Raw genomic sequence first — 18,022 nt, 5'->3', positions numbered from 1 at the left:
GTGGGGATTAGGTTTCCCAGTTGCTACAGTTCTCCCTTATATAGTCTTCAAATCAGGGTTTGCAATCAATGTTACCTTGGTAACAAGCATTCAACATTCACCGTTAGATGAAAACTTGATTAGAGTCAAGCTAATATCTTTCAACCGTTAGATCGAGCTTACCTTGTTATACACAAATAAAATGTGACTTGATTTAGGTATGAGTAACCGTACCCAAACGTGTGCACATAGTTGGCTCAACAATAGTTAAACGAAGTTAGCCATATGAACACTTTCATATCAACCTTTTTCATCTTAATCCCAACTAGTTCAAATGACTCAAATGAAACTAGTTATGGAGTTGTTCAATTGTTTATATTCTCATAGAAGTATACAAGACACAATTGAAGCAAAATCGATTTTGATTCACTTGAATTAATTCATGAACATTATAGCCACGGTTTGCAAAAGATTGCATTCCTTAATATATAAATGTATTTGTTCATGAACAAACCGATTTTAGAACTTAACTCACTCAAGTATGCAAACAGGTACGCATACCCGCGTACACCACCAAACTTAGTTGAATTCCCGGACTTGAACTATTATTATTCCGGTATGCACTCTAAGTTCCAGGACTTTCAACTAACCAACTAGTACGTGTACGTGTATGCATACTATGGTTCCCGGACTTGGAATAACTTGCAACCGTTAGCACACAAGTACGCATAATGTGCTATATCCAATCAACGGTTAATCGTTCTAAACTCCATATTAATCATTGAAACATTCTTGTGAGACGGGAATAGCTGTCTCACACAAACTATTAGCTTCAAAGCAATTTTCAAGTGATTAGTAGATCAATATGAAACATTCCGACTCTACATCAAATGACAGTCTCACACAAATTATGTAAGATGTTACCAGGCGATTTTCACATGATCATCTTTTGACTTTCGTCAAGAATAAAGATGAACTTGGTTAAAGCGAAAGCTTACCAACACATAAAGGGCACATAAAGCTTACCGTTCAAGGAAACCCAAATTTTTACATGTCCCCTATAACCACACTTTAGTGGTTTAAGAAAAATAATTATAATACAATTTATTAAATTATCCGACCGCCAGAACACCCGTTATTTCAAACTTTAAACCCTCATTTCCTTCTAAGAGCAAGGGCTATGGAATGAGTGTTTTTAACACTCATTCACTACCTAAACGAGTGAGAGACTGAGTGAAAGAGTGTGTTTCTAACCATGGGAGAAGCTAAAATACACACTAAGAGGTACATGATCAGCCTCGTGGAGGGAAAATTTCTTGAAGAGGCTGATTATCAGCCACTTGAGAGAGAAAAAATCACCCAAGAGGCAGAAGATCAGCCTCCCCAACATGATTTTAGATATTTTAATATATATTTTTTTTGTTTTTTTATCTCCATGAGGCAGAAGATCAGCCTCCTAGGACATTTTTTTCTCCAGGAGGCAGAAGATTAGCCTCTTAACTCAAGTTTTTCTCAGGAGGCAGAAGATCAGCCTCCTAGTGAAGACTGTCGACCACTCATTCACTTGAATGAGTATGTGAGTAATTTTTGATGAATGAGTGGGTGTTCTACTCCATAGCAGCAGATAATTTGATCAAATCTAGTGAAACTCATTCATTTTGACTGAGAACCCTCACTCCATAGCCCTTGCTCTAAAAAGCGGGTTATCTCCTCTAAAAAGTGCTCACACCGTCAAAACGGGCCGTGTCCTATTTTTTAAAGTGAAAACTACAGCCACACTCATTTTCTCAGCTTCCACCACTGTCAAACCCACGCGTGTAAAAGTTCACGCGCGCACCCAAAATCGGCGTATAAATTCTGCCGAAACCCAAAATTTTCAAAATTCAGTTTTCTTTTTATTTTATTTCCAAGTTTAACCTCACTTTATGTTTTGAGATTTTGTATTGAGATTTTGTTCTGAGAGATTGAGATAGAGCCGGAGCGAGAGCTGAAGTATTGAATTATCGAGAGTTTTAGAAGGAGCTGATTGAGAGATTCAATTTACTCAACAAAGATAATCTGAAATTCAAGCTCAGGTTCGTTCGTTTTATCTTTGATTCTGATCTTGTTTAACTTGGATTCTGATCTTGTTTAATCTTGATTTGATTCTAGGTTTTAGTTTCTTTAAGATTATGATATATTATTCTAAGTTACAGAGTTTAATTTAGGTTTTCGAATAGATTTTTAGATATTTTAAGCTTGTTTTTTAATTTACGATCAATGTAGATCTTTTCGATTCAATCTTTTAGTTTCGATTTCACAGAGTTCCAACTCCATTGCACTGTACTCATCTCTAAAGTTCTCCCGAAACTGCAACATGATTTAATAACACTCATCAGGGAAGGCATAACTTTATATGCATAACAGGTTATGCAGATATTCTAAACAATGCATAACTTGTCATGCAGTCAAAGTTACGCAGTTATGCATAGTTGTTTTTACTGCATAAGCAGTTACGCATAATAAGTTATGCAGTTCTGCATAGTTGATTTTACTGCATAACCAGTTATGCATAATAAGCTACGTAGTTATGCATAGTTGATTTTACTGCATAAGCAGTTATGCATGATAAGTTATGCAGTTCAGCATGTTTGCTTTTACTGCATAACAAGTTATGCATGATAAGTTACGCAGTTATGCATAGTTGTTTTTACTGCATAACCAGTTATGCATGATAAGCTACGCAGTTATGCATAGTTGATTTTACTGCATAAGCAATTATGCATAATAAGCTACGCAGTTATGCATAGTTGATTTTATTGCATAACAAGTTATGCATGATAAGTTACGCAGTTATGCATAGTTGTTTTTACTGCATAACAAGTTATGCAGAATAAGTTATGCAGTTCTGCATAGTTGATTTTACTGCATAACCAGTTATGCATAGTAAGCTACACAGTTCAGCATGTTTGCTTTTACTGCATAAGCAGTTATGCATGATAAGTTACGCAGTTATGCATAGTTGTTTTTACTGCATAAGCAGTTATGCATAATAAATTATGCAGTTCTGCATAGTTGATTTTACTGCACCAGTTATGCATAGTTGATTTTACTGCATAAGCAGTTATGCACATTATTTTTCCTGCGTAACATATGTTATTTAAAAGTAAAACACATGATCTATTATGCATAACTTGTTATGCACATTTTCTTTGTACTGCATAACTTGTTATGCATTTTTTTTTTTTGCATCCGCAGTGATTTATGATAAGCACAACCTTTGATGCATCTGCATAACTAGTTATATGCACTTTTTTTTTGTACTGCATAACTGGTTATGCACATTTTCTTTGTACTGCATAACTAGTTATGCACTTATTTTTTGTACTGCATAACTTGTTATCCACATTTATTTTTGTACTGCATAACTGGTTATGCACATTTATTTTTCGTTAACTGAAAGTGAAAGTATCAAAGGAAAATAAAATGTTGATTTTATCTGTGTTTCGTTCATTTTTTCGAAATGTTGTTTCTAGGATTTGTAAACTGTAAGTAGTTTCTAGGTTGGTTTTTTAGAGTATGAAATTGATTTTCTAGGGTTTAAATGGAGAAAGAAACTTACTCTCCAAATCCGTTACAGAGTTTTTGGAGAAGGAGAAAAGAAACCGCTAAGGGTAATAAAGTAACTACGCATTTTCTAAAAAACTTTGGGTGCGACAGTATTCAAAATTAATTATGGGCCTGACGGTAAGAAAATAAATTTTTTCGGACCTCCGCCTAAAATTTCCTTTTTTAAACGGGTATCCGTACTCCATCGTTTCAGAAGGATGATGACAGAAAACCCCTGAATGAAATTACTTAATTACATGTATGTAGCTTAATAAGAAGACAGGCCAGCTTATATATGAACGTCGTCGTAATATATACGCGGTGTATTTTTAATTGCGTACAATTCACACCTTCTCTCTCTCCTTATAATCTCTATATCTCTCTCTCTACATAAACTTTCAGTTTAAAACATTAAAAAAAAAAAAAAAAAATCGAGACGAAACCTAAAACCCCAAATCCTTCTTTCTTCTTCTTCATCTTCCCCCTTTTTTGTTTTCAAACTTGAGTACTCTCTCTCTTTATACTACTAGTGAGTTTTAGGGTTTCATTATTGAATACTCCCTCAGTAGTTGTAGTGAACGAGAAGATTAGTTGAAGATTTCAATCGTCACTGCAGAGGTGAATACAAAACAAAACCCTAACTTAATATTTTCAATTTCTTAGTGCGTGGTTGCTCGTTTTTGGAGTTTAAGAGCTCGATTTGGTGTTTTTCAATTATTATTTTTAGGGTTTATTAAGTGTTTTAGGGTTTTGATTTGAAAGTTTGATTTAGTGTGTGAGAAGAAGAGTTCGCGAAGTGATAGAAGATTTGATTTTTGTTGTTGTAGAGTCATGGCGGCCGAGAAACTTAGGGATTTAAGTCAACCGATTGATGTTCCCGGACTGGATGCTACAGTTGCTGCTTTTTATGGAACGGGATCTAAAGAAGAGGTGAATTTCTTGGAGTTACTGTTTTCTGAATATTTGTGTGTTTCGTAACCTATTTTTCACTGTTTTTTGTAATGGTTGATTAGGGTGATTATTTACGTATTTGATCCGTATGTAATGTTGAATCTTACCTGCTTTAGAAGTTATACTATGCTAGGGTTCTATTGATGACAGTGTGTATTTTACAAAGTATGATTGGAGATTAAAATAGCAAAGCAAATAACTATACCAGGGTTGCCTGCATTGCCCACTTAGGGCGACACTTGTCCAGCTTGTATCTCAGTGAGACTCAATTGAGCTTCCTTCATCTGTCTGGTCCAAATGTTTTGGTGTTTCTTTCTAGGAGGTGAGAATGTTATTGGAAATCATCTCCTAAACCTAGTACAGTTCTTTTTCATGGAGATGTTTTAAAACATCTCTGACGACTGAGTCAGTTCCCAGAAACCCTTGGTTGTTGTACAACTTTCTGCATTTTGATTTTTTTGAGTTTTGAGGAGATTATAAGTTATCTATAGCCACAATGAAATGGCAGTAAAGACATACTGTCGCCAGGATCATTATTTTTCTGATTTGGGGATTCAATTTGAGATAACCACATTAGGGAAGTATGAGAATATATGCAAGGATTATGAAGGGCATTAATTGTTTTGTTGTCAAGTTGAAGACTTTTAAGCCACCAGAAGTAAAAATACGAAAATCCAGAGCATGTACAGGGTCTAACTCTCTTTTGCCTTTAAATATTAGTTTGGTTGTTGTAACTGCGGATCTCTATCATTTCCATTGCTGGAACTGGTTGCTACTACTCCTAGAAGATTGCAACTGACGTCAGTCTCTTTGTTGCATTGTGTGATATAATTTGGAGAGATTCCTGCATTGTCTTTTCCATGGTTCTGTTACATGATTCGTAGTATTCATTTTCTTTTTGGTTGGCAGAGAACAGCAGCAGATCAAATTTTGAGGGAGTTGCAGAACAACCCAGATATGTGGTTGCAAGTGGTTCACATTCTACAGAACTCTCAGAACTTGAACACTAAGTTCTTTGCGTTGCAGGTTAGTTCTGCTCCATGTTATGGAAGGCTGTGAATTCATGTTGCATCTACACTTCTTAGGGTGCATCTTTCGAAGTTGGGTTTGTCTTTCTAAATACCAGGAGATAACTAGGTAGTCGGGTTTAGAGTTTAGTTTTTCTTCATTCAGTTACACATTGTCATTTCTTGCATACAGGTTCTCGAAGGTGTGATTAAGTATAGGTGGAATGCATTGCCCGTTGAACAAAGGGATGGAATGAAAAATTACATATCAGAAGTGATTGTGCAGGTAAATGAATTAGGTTACTAAATTATGTTGTGTAAAGTTCATATAGTTCCAACATGAAATATCTTCTTAATGACAATTTATCTTCCGTCTCTCGTAGCTCTCAAGCAATGATGCTTCTTTTCGTCGGGAAAGGCTGTATGTTAACAAACTCAATATTATCTTAGTTCAGGTAAAAATCACGGCATATATTTAAATATTCATTTATGAACTCCTGTTGCAAATATGTTGAATCACACCTTGTTTCCTAAAGAATTAAAGGAAAACTTTTCGTTCGGCATATTTTCATTTGTGAAATATACTGCTTGAGAATCATGTTATGCTTTGGATCTAGTGTAGTTGTTCCTTTTACTTGCTTACTTTCTTCTTTGTTGGATCTGTTTAAACCTATAGAGCAATTATCACCATCCTCGCAAGGATTTTTTTTTTAATGCTATTCATCATCATGAAAGAGTTTTTACCCATCAGCACCATCTTCTTCTGCTAGTGAAGTCAGAATATTTTTGTGAGGAATTTTTGTTGTGGCTCAAATCCACCCAATTTCAGAGTGTTATAAGGGATGATGCAAATCTGAAGAGATTCGAAATGATCATAAACTTTAGGTTAGGGTATGCTAGGATTGAGCGGTTTATGTATTTTTTTTTCTTCTAATGCTTGAACTCATGCTGTTTGCTTTTAAAACCACAGATCTTGAAACATGAGTGGCCAGCTAGGTGGCGAAGCTTTATTCCGGATCTTGTTTCAGCAGCGAAGACAAGTGAAACAATATGTGAGAATTGCATGGCTATATTAAAGGTAATTTATTGCATTTGAGATTCATTTTTTCTGTGATCGTATCTGTTTTAGCATGTCAATGACTACAAGTTTTTTGACATGGTGAAAAAAATATTTAATACGTGTTATCTTTTTCTCAGCTTCTCAGTGAAGAGGTGTTTGACTTTTCACGTGGTGAAATGACTCAGCAGAAGATCAAAGAGCTAAAACAATCATTGAATAGGTACTGTTTTAATGGCCTTGCTAATCTCATTGTTCTGTTACATTATCATGTGTCTACGGGGTTACTTATCGAGTAGAAAAAATTGTGATTGTGATTGTGTTAGAAAAATGCCTTGGACACGTAATCTGCTTCGTAATTGTTAGTCAACCCTTGTATCATCTGTAGTTGGTCTACGTCGGATGATTTGTTTTTCTCTTACTGTAGCTTACACACAAGTTTTTCTTGCAGTGAGTTTCAACTTATTCACGAGCTATGCTTATATGTACTATCTGCATCTCAAAGAACTGAGCTTATAAGGGCAACACTGGCTACGTTGCACGCTTTCCTTTCATGGATTCCTCTGGGCTACATCTTTGAATCCCCACTGGTTTGTGCACTAATTACTAGACTGTTTCCATTTTTTATTTCAAATAAAGAAAGTCTAGAACGGTCAGAAATAAACTCATGTTTAGTCAATCCTGGTGTCTCTTCCTTCCGATCTTCTGTAGGCTAATTGACTAATGCATAATCTTTTCCTTTTTTATTTTTTTGTATATTATAGCTAGAGACATTTTTGAATTTCTTTCCTGTCGCGGCATTGTAGGAATCTTACTCTCCAATGTTTAGGAGAACACAATCTTTTAGTCAATCCCGGTGTCTCTTCCTTCCGATCTTCTGTAGGCTAATTAACTAATGCATATTTCTTTTCCTTTTTATTTTTCTTTGTATATTATAGCTAGAGACACTTCTGAATTTCTTTCCTGTGGCGGCATATAGGAATCTTACTCTCCAATGTTTGTCAGAGGTACTACTAAACTTTCTCTCCCCTCCCCCTAATAGAGTTCCTCTTTGTTCTTTCTTCGATGTGCTGATAACCCCTCTATGTTCACAGGTTGCTGCCCTTCAGTTTGGAGACTTCTATAACATGCAGTATGTGAAAATGTACACTATTTTCATTGCACAATTGCAGGTATTTCAGATCACAAAGGACCCAAATGCCTAACTGATAAATATCTATGTCCAGTGCACTTTGTAACTTGAGTTTTGATGATTTCCTTGTCTTTGTATTTGTTGATCTGGTTTTGCAGAATATTCTTCCGCCCGGAACAAACCTTCCTGATGCGTATGCACAGGGTTCTACTGATGAGCAGGTAGAATATTTTTTCCTGTATTATTGCTTTCTTGACATCTTTGAGGCATGCCTATTTTTTGATCTTTTCTAATTGCTATATTTCTTATGATTTTTTCAGGCATTTATTCAGAATGTGGCAATGTTTTTTACTGCATTTTTCAAGGCAAGTTTCGCAACAACGTATACGATGTTGTGGAAATGAATGTTAACTAAGGAGCTTGATCAAATTGGAAAATAAAAGCTGCTTTGATTTATCAGCTATATAGTGATACTTCAGTGCTTTGCGGTGTTTTAGTCCTCAAACTGGAGTATCTGTTGCTGTTAACTCGCGCTGTCTGTCCCTTAATATGGTTCTGTTTTAACATTTTTTTGCTGTTTATGCAGTCTCATATTCGAGTACTTGAAGTCACCCCGGAGAATATAACTGCACTTCTAATGGGTCTTGAATATCTGATTGGAATCTCATATGTAGATGATACTGAGGTTTTCAAGGTTGACTTTCTTGCTAATGAGTCTCTGTGAAATTAAATCTTGTTTGTTCTGTACTAATTAGCTGCAACGGAACAGGTCTGTTTGGATTATTGGAACTCTTTAGTCTTGGAGCTGTTTGAGGCACATAATGCGTTGGATAGCCCTGCTGCGACCGCAAATGCTATGGGTCTTCAGGTTTGGCCTCTTAAGTCGTATTCTTAAACAAATCCGCAAGTAGACAGATCAAAGTGCTTAAAAAATGACTGTCCTGTATGTTTTCAATTCGAGTTTGAGAGTTTGAGTGCAGCACTAACACGTTTTAATGGCTCAATTTTTGTCCTGATTCTACAGATGCCAATGCATTCCGGCATAGTTGATGGTGTGGGATCTCAAATTGTACAGCGACGTCAACTCTTTGCAGCTCCTATGTCTAAGTTGAGACTGCTTATGATCTGTCGTATGGCCAAGCCTGAAGAGGTTTTGATCGTTGAAGATGAAAATGGCAATATTGTGCGTGAAACCATGAAGGACAACGATGTCCTTGTTCAGTATAAGGTTTGTTCTCTCTCTTTGAAAATGTCTGCTTTGTATGTTCTTGTTCTTTTTATTTCAGTTCTCACAAGGCATATAAAAAGTTGGTTACTTTTGCTTATGACCATTGCTCTTTAATTAAATACTGAGTTCTAGAGATAATTGGTTCAATCCTTCATTCCTACTATTAGTTCTATGGTTCTATGGTTTTTTCTTCTTGCTTATGACCATTGCTCTTTAATTCAGATAATGAGGGAGACACTGATATACTTGTCGCACCTTGATCATGAGGATACCGAACATCAGGTAGATAACTCTCTCTCTCTCTCTCTCTCTCTCTGGCATCTAACTGAAATATTGTATTAGCCTATGCATTCGCGTTTCCATTGTTCTCCTGCTTTTCTTTGGCTTTCGGTTTCATTTGACGGGTCCACGAGTTCTGTATTTTTTGTCCTTTTTGATCCCTTGATATTTCTTAACCACTGTATCTCATGGAACTTATGGTTATGTGCTAATATGTTTGTGGGGTGAACAGTATTGATACAATTTTCTTTTTGTGTGGTTGCTCTAGATGTTGAAAAAGCTGAGTAAACAGTTAAATGGCGAGGATTGGTCATGGAATAACTTAAACACATTGTGCTGGGCAATAGGGTCTATATCCGGGTCCATGATGGAAGAGCAGGTACCTTCTCTCCTAGGTTCTGTGGAATGTATGAGCAAAGTGTGTACCTTTTACATGTTCTCTATTTAGCAATGCCGTGGGTACAGTTGTCGGTGTACGCCACCCGGTCTAAAGTGACTGACTCAACGACCTTAGAAAACTAAGTTAGGCTTAGGTTTATGGTATCCATGCTCTTCAGGAAATTAACTGGCTACCTGAAGGCTTTACATATCCGACTGGTACAAATTTTGAGTTTACTGGCTAGTTAGAGCTGTCCGACTCGGGTGCCATTATGTGTCAACATTGGATATTTTTAAAACAAGAACTCGTTATACAGTTCTTTTTCTTCAAGTAGGAGCCATTTTTCTTAGAGATGATTAGTCCCAGTGTATGGTACCAAAGTTGTTTTTGGTCTTTCTGGAAAGGCGTTTTGGTTGCTCATACGTTTTACATTCTCATTCATTTAATAGGTATCTGTTGATAGTAGATTCAATTGTTGCCCAACAACTGTTTTGTGTTTCACAATTCTGTCTATCAATTGTTTTTCCTCCTGTAGAATGCTTAGTACTTACTGTATCTTTTTTCATCTTTATGCTGTTTTACACTTCTTTGTCTTGTATATTTTTTCCAGGAAAACAGGTTTCTTGTAATGGTGATTCGAGATTTACTAAACTTATGTGAAATCACAAAAGGGAAAGACAACAAAGCTGTAATTGCGAGTAACATCATGTAAGAGTCCTTGTCAATGAAAGGTTGAACTTGGTTTATAGTTTTGACTTGTTATTTACAATCTGCTGTTTCATTAGGTATGTTGTCGGACAGTACCCGAAGTTTTTGAGAGCTCACTGGAAATTCTTGAAAACTGTTGTGAATAAGCTGTTTGAATTCATGCATGAAACACATCCTGGAGTGCAGGTTAGTTGTTTTGGGCTCCGTCGCAAAATCTGTATCAAGATGTTTCTACTGCTTGTTTAGATGTATAGATGCAGATGCTTTAGCATTTATCTTCTTCTTCCACATGCATCAAAAATAAAAACAAATTCTTTAACATACAAAAACTGACCTTTTTTTTTCTTTCAGGATATGGCCTGTGATACATTCTTAAAGATAGTCCAAAAGTGCAAGCGCAAATTTGTCCTTGTACAGGTAAATTATCAGATATGTATCATATGTTGATGATGTATGTATTCATAGGTAGTCAGGACTGACGATTTGCTTCTGATTTGCAGGTTGGGGAGAGTGAGCCTTTCGTATCGGAGCTTCTAACAGGCCTTCCAACTACAATTGTGGATCTTGAGCCTCATCAGATTCATACATTTTATGAATCAGTAAGTTTTCTGCTCCTAGTTAAGATGGCTAGTTTTATATGTACATTTATATACTATGGTTCAAGCAGACTTCTGTTCTTCTTTGAAGGTTGGTACCATGGTGCAAGCAGAGTCTGACCCCCAAAAAAGGGATGAGTATCTCCAGAGATTGATGGAATTGCCAAATCAGGTGAGATTTTAGGCTGTTATTGTGTAATTAGTGTGCCTACTGCTTACCTGCATCTTTTTGTATGCCTTTCTTTTTCCGGGGTTCTGATTCAGTACATTCTTATAGCTTGGGGATTTATGAGTACCTTCTATTGTGCAGAAATGGGCTGAAATTATTGGACAAGCACGCCAGAGCGTTGACTTTCTGGAGGATCAAGATGTGATCCGGACTGTATTGAACATATTGCAGGTATTTTATCTGTTGTCAAGCTACTGGCTACTAGCTTCAACTGTCATCATGCTTTGTATTTTCGAGGGGATGTTTGTAAATGATCTCAAGGGTTGGGAGGATTTCTAGTTCCACGATGTGATATTGATTTTACTTGGCATTGCTACTTGACAGACAAATACAAGTGTTGCTACTGCACTAGGAACATTTTTCTTACCACAAATATCTTTGATCTTTTTGGACATGCTGAATGTGTACAGGTATTTCTTGTCTACTTATATCTTGTGAACAACATACTCATTGATTTTAATATCTGACACTTAGTTGTGTAACTAAGCCAGTCTTATTTTCTGTGCGACTGTTGAACAGAATGTACAGCGAGCTTATTTCAAGTAGTATCACAGAGGGTGGGCCCTTCGCGTCAAAAACTTCCTACGTAAAACTTTTGCGGTAAGTGCAAAACCTGGATATTGACATCAAACTCTCTCATTTATTTAACACTATTTTTGTTAATTTTCTCGTAATTCAACTGACACGATTTGGCCTAGCAGATCAGTAAAAAGGGAGACTCTCAAGCTCATTGAGACATTTCTGGACAAGGCTGAAGATCAACCCCAAATTGGAAAGCAGTTTGTGCCGCCAATGATGGATCCTGTTCTTGGTGATTATGCGAGAAATTTGCCTGATGCGAGGGAGTCCGAAGTTCTTTCACTATTTGCAACAATCATAAACAAGTTAGCGTTCCCTCTTCTTGATTCTATTTTATTCTTTTTTTCATTTAGATCATTGTCAAGTGTAGTAGGGAATTTGATCATTGTCAAGTGTAGTAGGGAATTTTCTTGCTATTCATGGTTTTTGAACTAGCAATTCAAAAAGTTTGACTGTCTGTCTTAGCTTTCGTAGTACCTCAATTTCCTGATGAATTTGTTTCCATGTTGTAGGTACAAAGGTGTGATGACAGAGGATGTTCCTCGCATATTCGAAGCTGTGTTTGAATGTACCCTTGGGGTGAGGAAACTCTTTTTTTGTTGAACTATTCATCCGTCACACCTTCCGGTTTTGTAACTGATGTTCAAGTTGCCTTTTTTTCTTATCATTCCAGATGATTACAAAGAACTTTGAAGACTATCCCGAACACCGTCTTAAATTCTTTTCGTTACTGCGAGCGATTGCTACACATTGTTTCCCAGCTTTTATTATTTTGTCGAGCCAGGTTGGTCACGAACCGTTATCACCTTTTGTTTTTGCAATTTTGTCCATCTTTTTTGTTTTCTTCTTCCTTAAAATTCATTTATTCAGTGTTATGACCCTTTGTGTTTGCTTCGTTCTCTGTGCACATCAGCAATTGAAGCTTGTCATGGATTCCATTATATGGGCTTTCAGACACACAGAAAGAAATATTGCTGAAACTGGGCTCAACCTCCTGTTGGAGATGCTGAAAAATTTTCAGGTTTCCGAGTTTTGCAATCAGTTCCACCGGACTTACTTCGTGACAATCGAGCAAGAGATTTTTGCTGTCTTAACTGATACATTTCATAAACCTGGTTTCAAGCTACATGTTCTAGTCCTGCAGCACTTATTTTGCCTGGTATATAATTCGTATCATGTCCTTCCTGATCAGAAATCAAATGTATTGTAAAGATGATTTAAACGTAGTATGTAATTCATTTGCAGGTGGACTCCGGCTCATTAACAGAGCCTCTGTGGGATGCGGCATCTGTGCCTTACCCTAACAACACAGTGTTTGTTCGTGAATACACTATTAAGCTTCTGGGTTCATCATTTCCCAACATGACTACTGCAGAGGTAGGGATTACTACTGAGGACCAAATTGTTAGTATTTAATTTCTTTTTGGTTAAGATAATGAATAAAAGTACTTCTCTTTACAGGTCACACAGTTTGTAAGTGGGCTGTTTGACTCAAGAAATGACCCTGCCAGTTTCAAGAATCATATCAGAGACTTCCTTGTGCAGTCCAAAGAATTCTCAGCTCAGGTAATTGCATTTAAACACTTAATCTGCATGAGACAATATTCCTTAAGAGTTGACAGTCAGCTCTGTAGTTGTTTGTGAAGTCCACTATTTTGTATGAGATTGGGATATGAATAATTTTGGCACCCAATTGGTATATGGGCTTAATTAGTAACTGTGGTTGGTTGTGCTTATTTGCAGGATAACAAGGATCTTTATGCTGAGGAGGCAGCTACTCAGAGAGAAAAGGAGCGCCAGAGGATGCTTACAATCCCAGGACTTATTGCTCCCAGTGAGCTACAAGATGAGATGGTTGATTCATAGTGAATTTGGATCAATCCCAAATGGTTTGTTCATTTTGCTAACTGTAGCCCTTCTCCTCGCTTTCACTCGAAAGATTTTCTCAAGGGGAGCTTCAGAATGACTGATCACAGGCTTCTCTGCGGTGTCGTTCCAAAATCACCCCTCTTGTTATTTTTATTTTTATATTTTGTTCATTTCTCCCTGATCTTGTTCTTTTAGATTAGTGGTGGTGGTTATGGTTGGGTAGGCTGATTGTTTGGGGGGTGGGAGCGCCACCTCTAGGGAACAACAAGGGCTTTCTTTGGACTGCTGGTGATACTTGCAGGATGCCGGTGCTTGTTGGTTGAAGTAGGTAGGGGTAGCTCTTGGTTTGTTGGGTTTTGTTTTATAGGGTTTAAATATTATATTCAATGCTAATGTAGAGAAAGAAAGTATTAGTCAACAATTTTCTGGCCACTTCCAGAGGTTTGTGTTTTTCTTGCTTGTTGCTTATGAAGGGGCATGTATTGATTAGTGATGTTTTGAAGCAATTCACTGTTTGAAATGCCTCTTTAGAATTGATTGTTGGCCAGTGAAATCGATATTAAGTTTGTATACCAACTCTAAAAAGATATGTGCCTATGTTTTTCTTTTAGTTTTATCATCTAGTATTTCCTAGCTTTTCTTTCCTCCAGAGAGCCTACATGGGATTGTTTATTAAACCTGATGTTAGCTCAGCCCTATCAGTTATGTTGTAGATTGGCTACATTCAACCCTTCCTATCCGGTCCCCTAATCTTAATGAGGGAATAAAGTTTAAGCCAAATGAAGACCTCAACTCATTATTGTTTTTTCGAACAACTTGCAAATAAAAAGTAGTTCCATAACCTCCATGGTGTTATTAATCTCAGGTGACTTTTGGATCATTGGATCCTTTTACGAGGAAGAAATCATGCAAGGGGATTCCTTCGAGCTTGGAAGGAGCAAAAAAAAAGTAAAAATATATAGGGAATTTTAACAAAGTGTCACGAGTTTCCGTTTTAAGAAATTGCCACCGTTTTTTTCAAAATTAATTAACTGCCACTACCGTTAGTCTTTTCGTCTGACCCAAATATTTGGTCATTTTTCGTTGACTTGGTCAATAAAATCGGTTAACTTTACATATTTGGCCTTGCAAACCTTATCACCAGTAAACAAAAAAACACGCCTTCATCTTCCCCTCTTCTACTGCTGCTGCTCATATGGTTTTTAAAGGTCTTTATCAACTTCAGTACTCATCATAAAATTGTTACACTTTATGTTCTTCCTAATTTCATGAGCCTATATTCGTCTTCATTAGAACATCTTTCCAATCTATCATGAGAAGAAAAAACACGGAAGAAACTCGATCTTAGCCCAAATTTCTAATCAACACCATTAATGTTTACCGAACAACCAGTTCTTGATATTACAAATCAGATTTCAAATATTCTATTTCAATTAATTGCTTAGAACTAGAAAAAAATCTTAGATTGTTCATATTCATTGGTTGATGAATGATTCATCAAATTCGTAGTTGTTTGTTTAAAATTCCTCCAATTTGAGATAATGGGTTTGTATTAATTTAATTTATGAATGTTTCTGAATTGATAAATTAAGTTTTTGATTTTTAATTTGGGTATCTTGCTTAATTAGGGTTCTTAAGGAATTTTGCTTTTCTTACATTCAGTATCTTAAAGAAGAACAATATCGATTGTGTTTTGTAGATTTGCTTTGGATTTGAATTTGCAAGTAGGATTGAAGCATAGAAGCTGCTAAAAACATCACATCATACTCATCTCCAACACCACTATGTAATGGCACATACACTGTTCGAGTAATGATCTGAACTGGGTTAAGTCCAGGACCAATTTTGGTTGAATTTTGAGCTAGAATTCAGTCCACAAAAGTGTAATGTTGCTAAGGTTCTTGTGGCTAGTTTCCATGGTACTGGTGGATTGTTTTACAAGGTTATGAACTGGATTTGTATGGATGTTGTAATTGCCTGAACTGGTGATATTCTGTGTCGTTTATATGATGTTAATGGAGGTGATTTGGCTAATGTTCTAGTCCGACAATTCAACCAGAAATGTGTCCGGAAAACTGATGTACTTGCTGAGTGTAGAGAGATATGGTAGGAGGCCGTGAGAATGGTTAGGTTGTGTTTTGTTGTTGATGAGCTTGCAGTTCTGTTGGAGATTTTGGTGTTTGTTGGTGATGCTATTATGCTGTTGCAGGTGGAGTTGAGGCTTATGTTACTGCCAGAGGATGAATGAGTGTTGATGCTCTAACTCATGACTTAACTCGGTAATGACTCACTATGAGGACTTGATTTAACTCAGCTATAGTTAGACGATTCGAGGGCATAAATGTCTTTTACTAAGATGATAACCGCCACCTATGCACTAACGGATGTCTGGAAAAAAACTGGATGGAAAAGGTCAAATGTGTGGCATTAAATAAATTTTGAAAAAAACAGTGACACTTTCTTAAACATGAAATTGAAAGTGTGGCACCTTATCAAAATCCCCAAATATATACTTCTTTTGAATGAGAAATATAGAGAAAGATAACCATTGATTAGAGTTAGTATAGTTACATGGATAAATACTTTATATACATGGAAAATGGAAGACTAAAAGACTATCCTCTTGGATCGCACATCCATGGCCCGTAGGCCCTGTAACACTCCCCCTTGTGCGGTTCAATAACAAAACTTTATACATATTGTTTCTTCAAATGTCGTTCTCTCCTTGATGACTTGTGCCGAAATCAATTGCCTTACTAAAACTTTGACAAGGAAAAACCCAGTGGGATAAAACCTTGGTACAATTCTTCACATGTAGTACTTCACATGTTGTCTCGTAATTTACATGTAGTTCATCACATGCAATACGATCTTCAAAGACCGACAAGTCTAAGTTAATTGACTCGTTAAAAGTTCGTCAGGAAAACTCAGAGGGACAAAACCTGAACTAAATAAAACAAGTAAAATGTTAAGAAAACTTAGAACATAGTTGGACATGAATATGTTGCCTCATTAAAACCTTGACAAGGAAAACCCAGTGGGACAAAATCTTGACGAAGGGAAAAGAGTACAACGTGACAGATGCAAGTAAAGGTGATCCGTTGTAGATGATTACTTTGCTCCGTTGAAGTTTACTAGTTGCTTTCACAACTTTTAAGGCAAAAAATCCTCGTGGGAAAGACAATAGCCTTAGCTGGGAAATTACATTCAAGGTGTTTGTTGTTGTTTCATTAAAAACCGTGCCGAGTAACAAAACCTTGTGGGAAAAAGCAACCTCGGTGAAGGAAAATAGTGCAACATACCATTAGATGCTCCCCCGATTTCAGACAATTTTCATTAGTTTAATGCAATCAAAAGGAGTTTATCACACTTTACTTTGGTGACTTGAATGTTTATAAGACCTTGTTGTTGATTCTGGAAGTTATGCTGCTTAACACACTATCATGTTTCATTTCTTTGGTTCAGATATTTTCAGTAATATCAACGCGATCTTTATGTCTTCAACGTTCAACATACTTCATGTTTTTAGTGTTGTCTCTTTAAAAACCTTGTCGAGTAACAAAACCCTTTGGGCAATCGAAGGGAAAAAGAGTACAACACATCTTCGGTTTCGAAGTAAAATATGTCGACATCATATCCTTGGATCCTCCCCTGATGTCGGCATCTCCCCCTGATTACTTTCAGAGTTGTTCCAGACAGTTCCTTTAGCCATGTACTGTTCAAAAATGAATATCGGTAATGCTTAGAAAATAGTCTACCATATCTCCCACAAATTACTTTCGTTGGAGAAGATATTATTTTTTCTTCATAATCAACAACCTTTGGATTGCAGTTCCCTTAACATTCATTTTTTTTATGTCTTTGCAAGGGTAAAACAAACTCATGTCAATGGTCAATTTAAGTATATGATTACGTTCATCATACCATTCCAATGACGTTGCGTTGACGCTGAGTTATATCTAGCTAACAAGTTCACTAAGGATGTAACATTTGGTCGAGTACATTACGCTAAGTACAACAATGCGTCTATTGCACTTAGATAGGGGAAATTCATATCCCAATACATCTTTGTCATCTTTCTTTAGACGACATGGCCATTCACTTATTTTGTACTTCAACTAATCATGGGAGTGCTATCATGATGCATGTCTTTGTTAAATTGCCTGACAACTTTAGACATATGCAAACTGGTGGAATAATATACCACAAGCTCAATATTCAGTCGAGCTTTCCCCGGATTTTTCATCTCAAGTTCGGATTTCAAATAGCTCTTAAAGTCTCTTATTACATCAAGAGTACTCATCATGTCTGTACGATCGACATAGATAGATACAATTCCAAATCGAGGAACTTTCTTGTGAATACGCAAGTAAAAATAACTTACCTGTCTATCCCCTCTAAATCAAATAGCCACTTAGACGGGTATACCACATCCGCCTGA

General features: G+C 36.5%; 1 protein-coding gene across 2 annotated transcripts; it reads left to right on the top strand.

Annotated features, from left to right (window-relative positions):
- Positions 1 to 3,966: 3,966 nt before the first annotated feature.
- LOC113301680 (protein EXPORTIN 1A) lies at positions 3,967 to 14,197 on the top strand. 2 transcript variants are annotated; one of them, XM_026550468.1, is made up of 33 exons: positions 3,967 to 4,185; positions 4,395 to 4,497; positions 5,428 to 5,544; positions 5,719 to 5,811; positions 5,909 to 5,980; positions 6,496 to 6,603; positions 6,723 to 6,805; positions 7,034 to 7,172; positions 7,521 to 7,589; positions 7,677 to 7,754; positions 7,873 to 7,935; positions 8,035 to 8,079; positions 8,301 to 8,408; positions 8,484 to 8,582; positions 8,739 to 8,942; positions 9,165 to 9,224; positions 9,490 to 9,600; positions 10,211 to 10,308; positions 10,386 to 10,494; positions 10,660 to 10,725; positions 10,809 to 10,907; positions 10,996 to 11,076; positions 11,215 to 11,304; positions 11,458 to 11,543; positions 11,653 to 11,733; positions 11,835 to 12,017; positions 12,225 to 12,291; positions 12,386 to 12,496; positions 12,626 to 12,871; positions 12,958 to 13,089; positions 13,174 to 13,278; positions 13,456 to 13,601; positions 13,777 to 14,197. In XM_026550468.1, the coding sequence occupies exons 2-32, from the start codon at positions 4,399 to 4,401 to the stop codon at positions 13,576 to 13,578; spliced, it is 3,225 nt and encodes a 1,074-aa protein (XP_026406253.1). In that variant the 5' UTR covers positions 3,967 to 4,185; positions 4,395 to 4,398; the 3' UTR covers positions 13,579 to 13,601; positions 13,777 to 14,197. The 2 variants fall into 2 exon arrangements, with proteins under 2 accessions (XP_026406253.1, XP_026406252.1); XM_026550467.1 differs by having other exon boundaries at positions 13,456 to 14,197.
- Positions 14,198 to 18,022: the final 3,825 nt, after the last annotated feature.

Source organism: Papaver somniferum, chromosome 8 (assembly GCF_003573695.1).
Source record: "Papaver somniferum cultivar HN1 chromosome 8, ASM357369v1, whole genome shotgun sequence".
In the NCBI taxonomy this organism is placed as follows: domain Eukaryota; kingdom Viridiplantae; phylum Streptophyta; class Magnoliopsida; order Ranunculales; family Papaveraceae; genus Papaver; species Papaver somniferum.
The sequence above is the reverse complement of the archived record's forward strand: the minus strand, read 5'-3'. Positions and strand labels throughout refer to the sequence as shown.

What these genes read in the sequence shown, in the direction of transcription:
- LOC113301680 (XM_026550468.1), top strand. Translation starts at nt 4,399, where the DNA reads ATGGCGGCCGAGAAACTTAGGGATTTAAGTCAACCGATTGATGTTCCC. An exon ending in TTTGCAACAATCATAAACAA is followed by an intron (nt 12,018 to 12,224) that starts GTTAGCGTTCCC and finishes TCCATGTTGTAG; the next exon opens with GTACAAAGGTGTGATGACAG. An exon ending in CCAAAGAATTCTCAGCTCAG is followed by an intron (nt 13,279 to 13,455) that starts GTAATTGCATTT and finishes GCTTATTTGCAG; the next exon opens with GATAACAAGGATCTTTATGC.